The sequence below is a fragment of the Primulina eburnea genome, chromosome 16 (assembly GCF_022965805.1).
Source record: "Primulina eburnea isolate SZY01 chromosome 16, ASM2296580v1, whole genome shotgun sequence".
Taxonomy (NCBI): Eukaryota; Viridiplantae; Streptophyta; class Magnoliopsida; order Lamiales; family Gesneriaceae; genus Primulina; species Primulina eburnea.
Genome location: NC_133116.1, coordinates 23,903,856 through 23,916,290, shown reverse-complemented (window position 1 = coordinate 23,916,290; position 12,435 = coordinate 23,903,856). Strand labels below are relative to the sequence as shown.

The following is a 12,435-nucleotide window of genomic DNA, read 5'->3' as shown; positions in this document are numbered from 1 at the left end:
TTCCTCATACGACAGATCTGGAGCAAGCTGCAATGGCTCATAGCTTAAAACATGCGAAAAATTCGTTAGGTACTTCCTCAGCATCGAGACGTGAAACACATTGTGTACTCCGGCCAGATTCGGCGGTAGGGCTACACGATAAGCTAGTGTCCCAACTCTGTCAAGAATCTCGAACGGTCCAATGAATCTCGGACTAAGCTTGCCTCTCTTCCCAAATCTCATAACACCCTTCGTGGGTGCTATCTTCTCGAAAACGTGATCACCTACCGAAAACTCTATATCTCTCCTCCTCTTGTCATAACATTTTTTTGACGACTCTGGGCGGTCTTCATCTTGCCTCGGATCTTGACCACCACATCTGCAGTCTGCTGAAAAATCTCTGGACCAAGTTCTGATCACTCACCGAGTTCATCCCAATGAATCAGTGATCTGCATTTCCTTCCATACAGTGTCTCATAGGGAGCCATACCTATAAATGATTGAGAACTGCTGTTGTAGGTAAACTCCACAAGAAGTAGCTTCGATTCCCAATCCCATGGAAATCAATCACACAGGCTCTCAACAAATCCTCCAAAATCTGAATTACTTGCTCAGACGGCCATCTGTCTGAGGGTGTAAAGCTGTACCGAATAACAACTTTGTCCCCATGGCTACATGTAAACTCTTCCAAGAAGACGATGTAAACCTCGGGTCCATGTCGGACGCAATAGAAACTGGGATCTTGTGCAATCAAACTATCTCCCTGATATAGAGCTCCGCATACTGCATCGTGGAGAAAGTCATCTTCATTGGCAAGAAGTGTGCCGACTTGGTAAGTCGATCCACAATAACCCAAATAGCATTGGATCCTCTGACTGACCTCGGCAAACCAACAACGAAGTCCATGGTGATGTTCTCACACTTCCATTCGGGGATAAGGAGTGGCTTAAGGATCCTAGTTGGCCTCTGATGCTCTGTCTTCACCTGCTGACAAGAGAGACATTCAGACACAAATCGGCAGATGTCTCGCTTCATACCTGGCCACCAATACAGGATCAGCAAATCCTTGTACATCTTAGTACTTCCTGGATGAATGGAATACGGAGATACCTGTGCCTCTGTCAGAATATCCTCTCTGATCGAATCAACACTAGGCACCAATATCCTTCCTCTGTACATCACAATACCATTGGAAACTGTGTAGAATACATTCCCTTGGCCTCGTCCTTCATTCTCCATTTCTGCAACTGCTCATCTGAAGGCTGACCTTTACGGATTCGGTCAAACAAAGAAGATTGAACTGTCAGACTAGACAGCTTAGGAGCTCTGCCCTTAGGATAAACCCCTAACCCAAATCACTGAATCTCTGACTGAAGAGATCTCTGCACTAAAAACTGTGATATGACTGCAACTTTTCTGCTCAAAGCGTCTGCCACAACATTAGATTTCCCTGGATGGTAGCTAATCTCGCAATAGTAGTCTTTTACCGATTCTAACCACCGTCTTTGTCTCATATTCAATTCTTTCTGCGTGAAGAAATACTTGAGACTCTTGTGATCGGTAAATATCTAGCATTTCTCGCCGTACAAGTAGTGTCAACGGCAGCTAACTCAAGATCATGAGTCGGGTAGTTCTTCCCATGCACCTTAAACTGTCTGGAGGCATAAGCTATCACCCGACCATGCTACACTGCGCCTAACCCGAGCTTAGAAACATCAGTGTACAACATAAAATTGCCTTGACCTGCTGGTATGGCTAAACCTGGCGCTGAAATAAGAGCTTGATTCAAAGTTTCAAAGCTCTTCTGACACTCGCCACTCCAAATGAATTTAGCATTCTTCTTAGTCAATGAAGTGAGTGGTACTGCTATTGAGGAAAATCCCTGAATAAATTTCCTGTATTAGCCTGCTAGGCCTAGGAAACTGAGGATCTCTGACGCATTCTTTGGTTCAACCCACTCCTTAACTGCTGTTACCTTAGCTAGATCCACCTCGATACCACTGTTTGATATTATATGACTAAAAAACGCTACATTCTCCAACCAGAATTCACACTTACTAAATTTTACAAATAACTTGCGACTACAAAACTGTACCCAAGTGCTGACTGTGCCCCTCATGGCTCTTCGAGTAAATGAGAATGTTGTCAATGAACACTATGACGAACTGATCTAGGTAGGGCTGAAATACTCGGTTCATGAGGTCCATAAAATCGTTGGAAAATTTGTCGGTCCAAATGGCATCACTAAGAACTCGTAATGCCCATATATAGTCCTGAAGGCTGTCTTAGTTTTACTTTACTATGACCTCGAATTCTTACTTTTTCACAATTCCCAATATTAGAAATGGAGGCTCGAACTTGTCGTGTCTTAATTTCCTTATACTATAACCGTAATGTTCATCGATCTATTACATTAGCATTTATGCAGTTCAACCTAAGAAATATTAGCACCAAAAGTTACTGATCAATTTCTATCCTTGGTATTACACTCAAAAGTTAAACTTTATCTTAAACCCGTAATAATATTGACCTACGATTCTTGAATTGAATCTTTACCTTACGACACCAAACTTACGTAACTTAGCTATTTACAAGTACATCCCAATTAAAGATCGTTGCTAATCTTAAATTTCGAGTAACATTAATCCATAAAACCCCAAAATATACAATATCGATATTCCTCATTGGAATGAATGTCACACTTTGACGTATCCTCAATACTTAATTCATTCTAACATATAAAGCTTAATAAGTTTCCCCCTGTTAATGATGCACTAATTCTAATAAATCAACTTCACTTATAACCCACATAATTCTAGAATCCTCATATAAAGATTTTTAGATTTCTTACTCGATAAAAATCTTAATATTCAACCATTGGTAACCTATGTTGAATACAACTAATTCCCTTTTGTTTTTATTTCATCCAATATCCCTGTATGATCACATATTCCATAAACTTGAAATTAAAATTTGCACAACCCAAGTATTCTTAGATAACCTGATTCCAGTACTCATATCCACTTAATCTTAAGTTTCTTAATGACTTACAAAGATTCCTCAAAACAAGGTGTCTCATAGAGCCCCTTTCCATGCCTATCGACCTCAATGTCCCTTTTGTCTTGCCTTGCCGCCAAAGCTCTCGACCCGGCAACTGTATAAGTTGTAGGACCAGAAACCCTGATATCACGGTGTAAGATAGGCCGCAAACCATCCATAAAATTCCTCTGATTCTCCCGGGTATCATTAGCAATTAGGGACACAAAGTGACACCCCCTCTCAAACTTCCTGACGAAGTCTGCCACGCTGTTGTCTCCATGTCGCAACGAAATGAACTCCCTGGTTAAGTAGGAGCATACTTCTTCAGTGAAGTACTTGGAGTAGAAAACCTTCTTGAACCCATTCCACGTTAGTGTTTGTAAGTTCACTGACACTGACTTGCTTTCCCACCAAAGCCCGGCGTCTCCAGTCAACAAAAAGGTGGCATATCTAAATCTGTCTACATCCTGCAGCTTCATAAACGCATAGATTACCTCGATGGACTTAATCCATCCTTCCGCTGTCATCGGATAAGTAGTCCCCGAGAACTCCTTCGGATCCATCCTCCTAAACCTCTCGTAAACTACCTCAGGTCTGGGCATCGTCCCTGTATCTACTACAGTCTGGTTCCCCGCAAACTGTGCAAAGAACTGGGTCATTCCTGCAATCACCTAACCCTGCATATCTGGGGATGGACGATGAGGAGTGACCTTCTCCCCACCCTGAGCTTCCCTATTCTCATCGTCTGCTTCATGCACAATCATATGTCTGGGACGTATACTGTTCCAACATTTACCCCACACGCAAACCCAACATGCATGAACATAATATCAGAACATAAGATGCACGTAATTTGAATTTAAATATGAATATGCTGAAATCATGACTTTATGCTTACTACATGAAATAATTTAAAACCTTAAGCTTACAGACTTAAGGTGTGACTTCGTGAGCTTCTTGCAACTGGCAGTAGGCATAACCAACCCTATACAAGAACACCGCTCTGATATCAACTGTAACGTACAGTATTTTGAACTACTTGAAATTTGCGGAAAAATAAAAATTTTCTTAAATATAAAATAAACTTTAAAATTTTCATTAAAATGTCTCGTTCGTCTAAAAACATTTGCAAAAAACCAATCACACTGAAGTTTGCCAACCATCTAAAAGTATTAGCAATAAAAGATCACCATAGAAATTTTGCTAACGAAAATACTTATTTTAGAACATCGTAAAAAAACATGAAATCAGAGTTTTTGAAACTTTCATAAATTCTTAAAAACGTGGCGGTCCTCGGGTTTAGCCTCCGGCTCAATCCAAGCCAGCTCACTGGTCCTCACCCCTCGTCTCCTCAAATGCATCCTCACCTGCATCGACCAAGTCTAGTGAGTCTAAAGACTCAACATGTATAAACTGGAGGTATCAAGTAATACGTAATAAAATCACATGCAACTTTAAAATAGGACGTACATAGTGAAATTTGAACTTGCTTATTTGAACTTACGTACATACATAGACGTGCCATAACGTGAAATTTTTCTCAAACATGCTTGCAAACTTGTACATACTTGAACATACATAACTTCATAATTTTTGCGTAGAGGCATGTTTCAAAGCAAGTGACCCATACATAAATACGTCTGATCAGACTAAACCACAGTACTGGGCTGAGAAGGAAGATCCACTGCCACATACATGAGATCCCCGTTCATGCTTTAACGGATGGTTTGGTCCCTGGTCATGCTTTACCGCTTTTCAATACTGATCTAAACCCGTTCATGCTTTAACATGGTGGATTGATCCATGGTCAAGCTTTACCGCTTTACAATCCCATACATAAATTTGTCACAAGACATTTAGCATACTTCAAAAACTTGAAAGTATTTTCTTTGAACGTCGAACATACTTACTTGGCATTGAGGGATTCATTGGATCTCGCTTGGGGCCATTGCTGCACATACTAACATGAGTTCAAACACTTATCTTTCATAGCTTAGAGGTAGGTATTCGGGCTCGCCACCGAAGTAAATAAATAGATTATGACATTCAAAATCACTCGGAACTTGACCTCGTTTAATCATCGTACTAAACCATGGCATAGAACCCCAAAAAAAATCCTATAGTTTATATTAATACCCACACAACAAATCATATACTTTATATTCATATTTAAAAAAAAGTTTATTTTTTTATTTTTTATTTTTTAAAATGGGGTACACGGACCCCGTGTAGGGGTCCGGGTAGGCACTGAAATTTCAAATTTTGAAAGGAAAAAAGACACAGACTATGTGCGGGAAGGGGTCTGGGTATCCTCTGGACATGGAAACCCACGAAAATTTGCTACTTATTCAATCACTCTTACAATTCAAGCCTAAGGACCATGAAACAACGCCTCGGGACTCATCTTAGGATGCTGTTACATTGATTCAAACCCGTAAAAACAACCCCGAATGTCCCCAAGCATCGACAAGCAACTTCATATAACAATAACCCGTAATTCGATATTGTTTCGCTTCCTACGATTTTTATTACATTCCAAGCCAATCCCGACCCAAACGAAACACCAAATAACACCTAAATATATCCCATAACATATCTAAATGCAGTAGCACAAGCCCGGAGATGCCCAACGAAGCCTGCAACAAATAACCTCAAGAACATGTCTAGAACACATTTTCATAAAAGTCGCAGTTTGAGCAGTACCACAAAAACGATCATAACTCACTCATTTCTTATCCAAATATTTCGAATTTACTGTTAAATCGAAGGTATCAAAAATTTCTACGCTTCTATGTTGAAATTTTTCCCAGAAACTTGACCGAAAAATCGCAGTAATTCAAATGACAGCAAACTATGAGTTTTAGATCTAAAAACGTTTCAAAAATTGATCCAACAATTTTCTGCTCAAACGTTGCACATCACACATGGATTTTTACGCATAATAAACAACACAGCGCATAATACGACGATATCGACATAGGAAAAATAGAATATACACGCCTTTTGATATGAAAAACTCACGATACGGCGATACCGAAGCGGGAATGGAGCGAGGCCTGATCCGGGACAAACGTGGAACTATTTTCTTGCAAAAAAACTCACAAAAATTGCTGGAGAATAAAAGGAGAGGGGCAGTTGTTCTTGCTTCAAGGAACCCCAGTTTTCTTCTTTCAAAAATATGAAAATCTGAATTGATATATTTGTGTATATGCTTGTTGTGTGTCTTAAAACGTGTATGTGTCTGTGTGTGTTTAGTCAAATTAGGGGATCAAAATATTGCTTAATTAAAAATTAAGCCCTAATTAAAAGTTAATTAAACACTAACTAAAATACTAACTCCTCACAAAATACTAGCATCTTAAAAATTGAAATAAAATACACAATAGGTACACCTTTTAAAATTCTGAAATTTCAGAATCACCTAATAATCAAATTAGACTTTTAAAATGCTACAACTAAATAAATTATTTAAAATACCCCATCCTTAACTTAAAATAAAATACCACATTCTAAAATTGTGAAAATCGTCACAGGTCTCTTTTCATCGATCCCGCATCGAATAATCGCCTGAAACATGAAACTCGAAACATAATTTAATGTGCATCACATAAACATTAAAATAATGCAATTTAAATAAATCATGACCACTAAAATCATTTTAAACTTAAATAAAAGATTTAACAATTAAATAAATGCATGAGATTTACGTGTACTGATTTTGGCTCTACAAGGTAACTCGGTATCGTTTTCTGATTGGTTCATTGTTATATCTTACTGCCAACAGACCTGATATTATGTTTGTTGTTTGTATTTGTGCAAGATTTCAATCTAACCCTAAGCAATCACATTATACTGCTGCTAAACTTATTTCTTAAATACTTAAAGGGTACTCAAAATGTCGGCCTATGGTATCCCAATGATTCTTGTTTCAATCTTATTGGATATTCAGATGATGACTATGCAGGTTGAAACTTGATAGAAAAAGCACCAGTGATTTTTGTTAATTTCTTGTTGATTGGTTGATCTCCTGGTTTAGTAAAAAGCAGACTTCCATAGCCACGTCTACTGCTGAAGCAGAATACCTTGCTGCTGGAAGTTGCTGCACTCAATTGCTTTGGATGCAACAACAACTTAAGGATTATGGAGTTCAAGCCTCTGAATCACCTATATTCTGTGATAATACCAGTGCTATAGTAATTACACTCAATCCAGTACTTCATTACAGAACGAAACACATTGACATCTGACATCATTTTATTAGATATCATGTGCAGAAGAAGGACATTCGTCTGGAATATGTCCCTAGCAGCAGATATCTTTATAAAGCCTCTGCCTGAGAATAAGTTTTCTTAGTTTCGTAATGTTCTCAGTTTAATTGGTTTATCGTAACTACTGATTACTATCTTCTGTTTATTTTGTGTTTAGTAAAAGTAGTAGATAAACAAGAGATATGACAAAATGGAATATTTCATTCATAAAACCAGATGTGTTACATTGTCTAAGCTATTACAATTGTTGATATCAATAGTACTGAGACTTTCAGAGGAAACTCAAACTAGAAGCTACTGGAATCATCCCCTCTCTTTGCATGATCGTGGTTTGTGAAAAGTATGATTCCATAGCTTAGTCCTTCTATAATATTGAATAATCTCAGATTACAGGTCGAGGAATTTCTTCCAAGTCTTCATCTCTGGGAGAATGATGTCTTCAAACATCTTCTTACGAGACGTCGGAAATTGCCTCTGGAGCTCCTCTACTGAATCCGACTCTGGAGAAGACTGCGAGATAATGCTTGCCATATCCATTTGATTTGATTTGATCTGATAAATGTGTAAATGAATTAGTTTGTGTGTTTGCAGGTATTTATATTGAGCCTCTGGGAAGCTAAAGAGTCACTTGATTGTTCTTCTCATGCACGTATATCAAGAGTCATCTGTCTTTCCTTCGGATCTCCAATCTTCGCTTTAAATATTTATTTATTATTTGCATTTATTCAGGGGGAATAATTTTATTCTGACTGATATTTCCGTCTCATGTCTTAAGTAGAAGGAGATTTTTCTTTTCGATAAAACATTTTGTCTATTGGTCTTTTTAAAAGTACTGGATATATTTCAGTACTTTATGAATTCCAATACATATTATCATAAGACGACAAATCTTCTTCTGGTTTCATTTAGTAACCGCTTGGACAGCCTGCCTCTTTTATTGTATTTTAAAAGTTTGGCGTACCTGACACTCATCTTTTAACTTTTCAATATCTAAACCAAAGACATATTGACACGTGTACTTATGTTTTTATTGACGGCTGTACATTTTAAATATTAACCGTTCTTCTATCTCATTTCACTTTTAAGATTTCAGACTATTGCATACTAGCTACTGATATCTCTTGCATTCATCTCTACTACAGAATCCACTTCGAATCCATCTTATTTGCAGAAATGTCTGTAGTTTATACTATCAATACTTATCAAGTTAACTTTGCATCAGTTTTGACCATCAAGGATGAGAATCTTGTTAAGATTTTCAAGGCCATCGAAAAATCTGGTCTTAGGAGATTTCTGGAAGTTCCTGCAATCATCTACAAGACAACCCTCCTGGAATTCTTTGCTAAAGCGACCATTGAGGACGGGAAATCATTTACTCCCAGGGAGATGCATTTATTACCATGATGTTGCACTATTGGGATCGACTTTCTTTCTTCCGTTCTCAGGTACTTCTGTTTTTTCAATTATTTTTAAAGAGGAGATGTCCACTGCCCTTACCACATTCTCAGCTTCTGGAGAGGAACTCTCTCCCTCTTGCTTCAAGAAGCTCCTGAATATGGAGTACCAAGTACTTGCCGATATTGTGGCAAAGGCGCTTCTGGTCAAAGCTGGTACGTTTGATAAGCTGACCAAAGAAGTTCAAGTGATGATAGCTATCACTACTGAAATTAAAGTGGACTGGAGTCGATTTTGGTTCATAATCATGAAGGATATGATTATGAGGAAGGGTACTGGTTTTGCTGTTCAGATCAGCATGATGTTGAAGGATGCTGGTTTTCTATTTACTTCTGAACAGGATGTTTCTTATGTCACAATGGTCGATGCTGATAGTGTACGTGCTCTAAGTCCTAAGCCAACTGTGGCTGAATTTGTTGCCCGGAAAAAGGAAATCGGCGACACTCAGACTGAGGCTCAAGGACCTCAAAAGAAAATCAAGAGGAAAAGAGTTGTTGTCTCTACTGAAGATAAAACAGTATCTGAGGAATCTGCTGCACCAACCAAAGCCTCACTCCCAGCCATCCCAAGCAAAAAGAAAGCCCACACAACTCTCCGTCTCAAGAAAACAACAGTTGTTTCTGATTTAAACAGTGTCCCTCTGAGACAAGTGCATACAGAATCTACCTCATCTAAACCAGAATCTATCCCCGTCTCAAAACCAGGAGCCATATTTACTACAACCACCTCAACTTCTGTTCCGACTTTGAGACCCTTGTATGGAGTCGTTATTAGAGAAACTACTACAGGGTCTTATGCCTTTAGATCTGTGCTGCTTGCATCATCATCAGATAAAGGCAAGGGAAAACATGTTGAAGAACCGCAAGTTCATGGCGCCAAGTCATCCGTTAAAACTGCTATTGATCTTCATGTGGAAGAGATTGAAAAATCTGCCCGTGAAGACATGATTTTCTTTGATGATTGGCTTAAGGTTAGAGTTTTACACCCAATCACATATCTAAGAGCACCAGGTGCCTACGCAAAAATGGTGAAGAATGAAAAGAAGGTCTTTGATTCTGCTAAGACCAACAATTTGATTGAGGCGATGAACAGAAGAAGCTACATCCTTGAGCAGCTGAAATGCCAGAAGCTGAAATCTGTTTTAAAGACTCTTAAGTCTAATTTTGACTTTATGATTCCTACTGCTGCTCAGAATCATAATGTGATTCAACTTTTTACTGACCAACTGAAATTGTTGAAGAGCAACTTCTTGCTCAAGAACAGGATTTTGAACGTCAGTTGATGAATTTATTTAATCAATTGTCCTCTCTGCTGCTGCACCAAAAGCACCTCAGGTTGCTGACGTGGTAATTTCAGAAGCTCAACCAATGGATCAACCGATGGAACATTCAGATGCTGCTCCAACCCAATCACTGCCAAATCTGGAGATATTTTTTTCTGAACATCAAGCAGAAATGGAAGCTCTATTGAATAATCAATCTGAATCTATTCCAGCAGTTGAGACACTTGAAGCCTCTGAAGCTGCCCAACCAGAAGAGAGTGCAGCCCCTGAACTACGTACTACTGCTGAAAGAAATTCTGCAGAACCAACTACTCCTCCACCAGAAGATGCCTCTACTTTTTGATTGTCCCTACTGCTGATTCTCCTGCTCTCATCGCTTATCTTGCGGAGATTAGATAGACATTCTCCAAAGAAATCTGTACAATCTGTCAGGGATTGTTAAACAGTTGTCCTTCGAACATGCTGGTGAGGTTAGTGCCACAAATTCTTCTGTGACCGCATCTCCAAAGAGGTCACTTGCACGGTAGAATCATTGGCCAAATTACATGTTGAAACCAGTATTTTTTTTACAGACTGTTCTCTCAAGTCAGGGGAACATTTGATTGGACAAGTTGATGTCATTAAGAATGTCTCTGATCATGATTAAACTATTCGCTCAGTCTCCACCAAAGTTGAAGCTATGGATTCGAGGCTTGAAACCATTGATGCTAAGATTGAGTCCCAATCTCACTCTATTCATGATCTTAATGAACGAGTCTCGAATCAGGCACCTGTTCTGGAGATGCTGAATCATGGCATTATTTCTCTTACTGGCCGGATGAATTATTTACTTTCTCGAATTCAGGATAGTGATGCCAAAAAGGGGGAAGCAGAGGGAGGAATGAAGAAGGCAGAACTGGAGGACATCATGCAGAATCCTCCTTCAGAAATCAAGATCCTCAGTATGAGGAAACAATGTTCAGAGACATCGACACTGATGATTAAACCCTTTTGAACTCTGTTTTACTACTTATTTACTTATCGATTATTTTGTTATTGATTGCTATATGATTGTTGTTATAATTTTTGTTCTTCATATTTAATAACATCTATGTTTTGGCATCACCACAAAGGGAGAAATTGTTAGACTTAATTTAATTTTGGTGATGAGAATCGAAACCAGTAGGCCGTAATAGCTAAATCAGAAGACAATATAAATTGATAGAAGCAAAATTCGAATTATAAGAGTGGAATCAGAATTTAAAAAAGCAGAAGCATAACTTATCCGAACTTGATGTCTTTTGCTTGATCGTTGTAGTCTTAAATGTTACCGTTACTTTACCTAGTACTAGCATTTATTGCACCACTAATACTGTACAAAGACATTTAACGCTCCTTACTAGTTTTAGTATGAAACAAGACTGATTACTCTGAATCTTTCTGCAGGACCCTTTTTAGGTGATGAAGCTGATTTTACTCAGGAGTCTCAGAAGCTGTTTTTTATTATAGACGTTGGATCAAAGCTTTCTATATATAAAGGTCAAATCCTTTATAGAAAAAAACATTATTATCATTATCAACACAACGATTATTCCAACGCTAGTTTGAGCTATCATCAACTACTACTTATCTTCAAACTCAACATACAGAAAAGCAACACACACTTTATAATAGATATCTGATCTTTTAAGATCATTTTGTGTTGTTGTTTATTCACCTCTTCACAAGTTATACATTTTACTACAACTTGTTGAGAAGAGCCTGTAATCTGCAAAAGAGTCTTTTCCAGAACTTTGTTATATTCATTTACATCATGTTGAGAAACTAAGAGTTCTAGTAGGCGAAGGATAAGCCCTACTGAAGTGGGTGTGTACAAGTGTCGTACTGTAATAACCAAAGTCTTTTAGTGATACCTTCTGGAAACAAAAGAAGGAGAGACGTAGAATATTTTAACTTCGAACTTCCAGAAACAACCACTGTTCTACTGCCTACTGTTTCATTGTTTCGCTATTGTTTTTTCCCCATACTATCTGATCGTTTTCGCACTTATTATTGTGATCTGCTGGTTATACATTCGAACAAGATAAGCTATAATCTCTAACAAGCACCATTTTAAAAAAAAAACGTCCAACAAAGGAACGAGTTTATTCGCTCCCCCCCCCAAACTCTATATTGATCCCCAACATAACTTTTATTTTTCGCAACTAACTTTTATTTTACCGCAACTAACTTATTAAATCATATATTTTATTTAGGCAATAGTGTTGCTCTGTCGGTTGTTCTAAATGAAATATAATAATTTAATTTAACATTTATTTTATGTAATTTTTATATTTATACAGTTATATATATAATCATAGGTACCATATATAAAATATTGGTTAATTCGGTATTTTTTGTAGTGGGAACTATATTATATTATGTATATGTTTA

The 12,435-nt window shown here is 37.9% G+C and overlaps 1 protein-coding gene across 1 annotated transcript; it reads right to left on the bottom strand.

Moving 5' to 3' along the window:
• Nucleotides 1-3,026: 3,026 nt before the first annotated feature.
• Nucleotides 3,027-3,677, bottom strand: LOC140816128 (uncharacterized). The gene has a single exon (XM_073175197.1). The coding sequence runs from the start codon at nt 3,675-3,677 to the stop codon at nt 3,027-3,029; it is 651 nt and encodes a 216-aa protein (XP_073031298.1).
• Between the last annotated feature and the right edge of the window lie 8,758 nt (nt 3,678-12,435).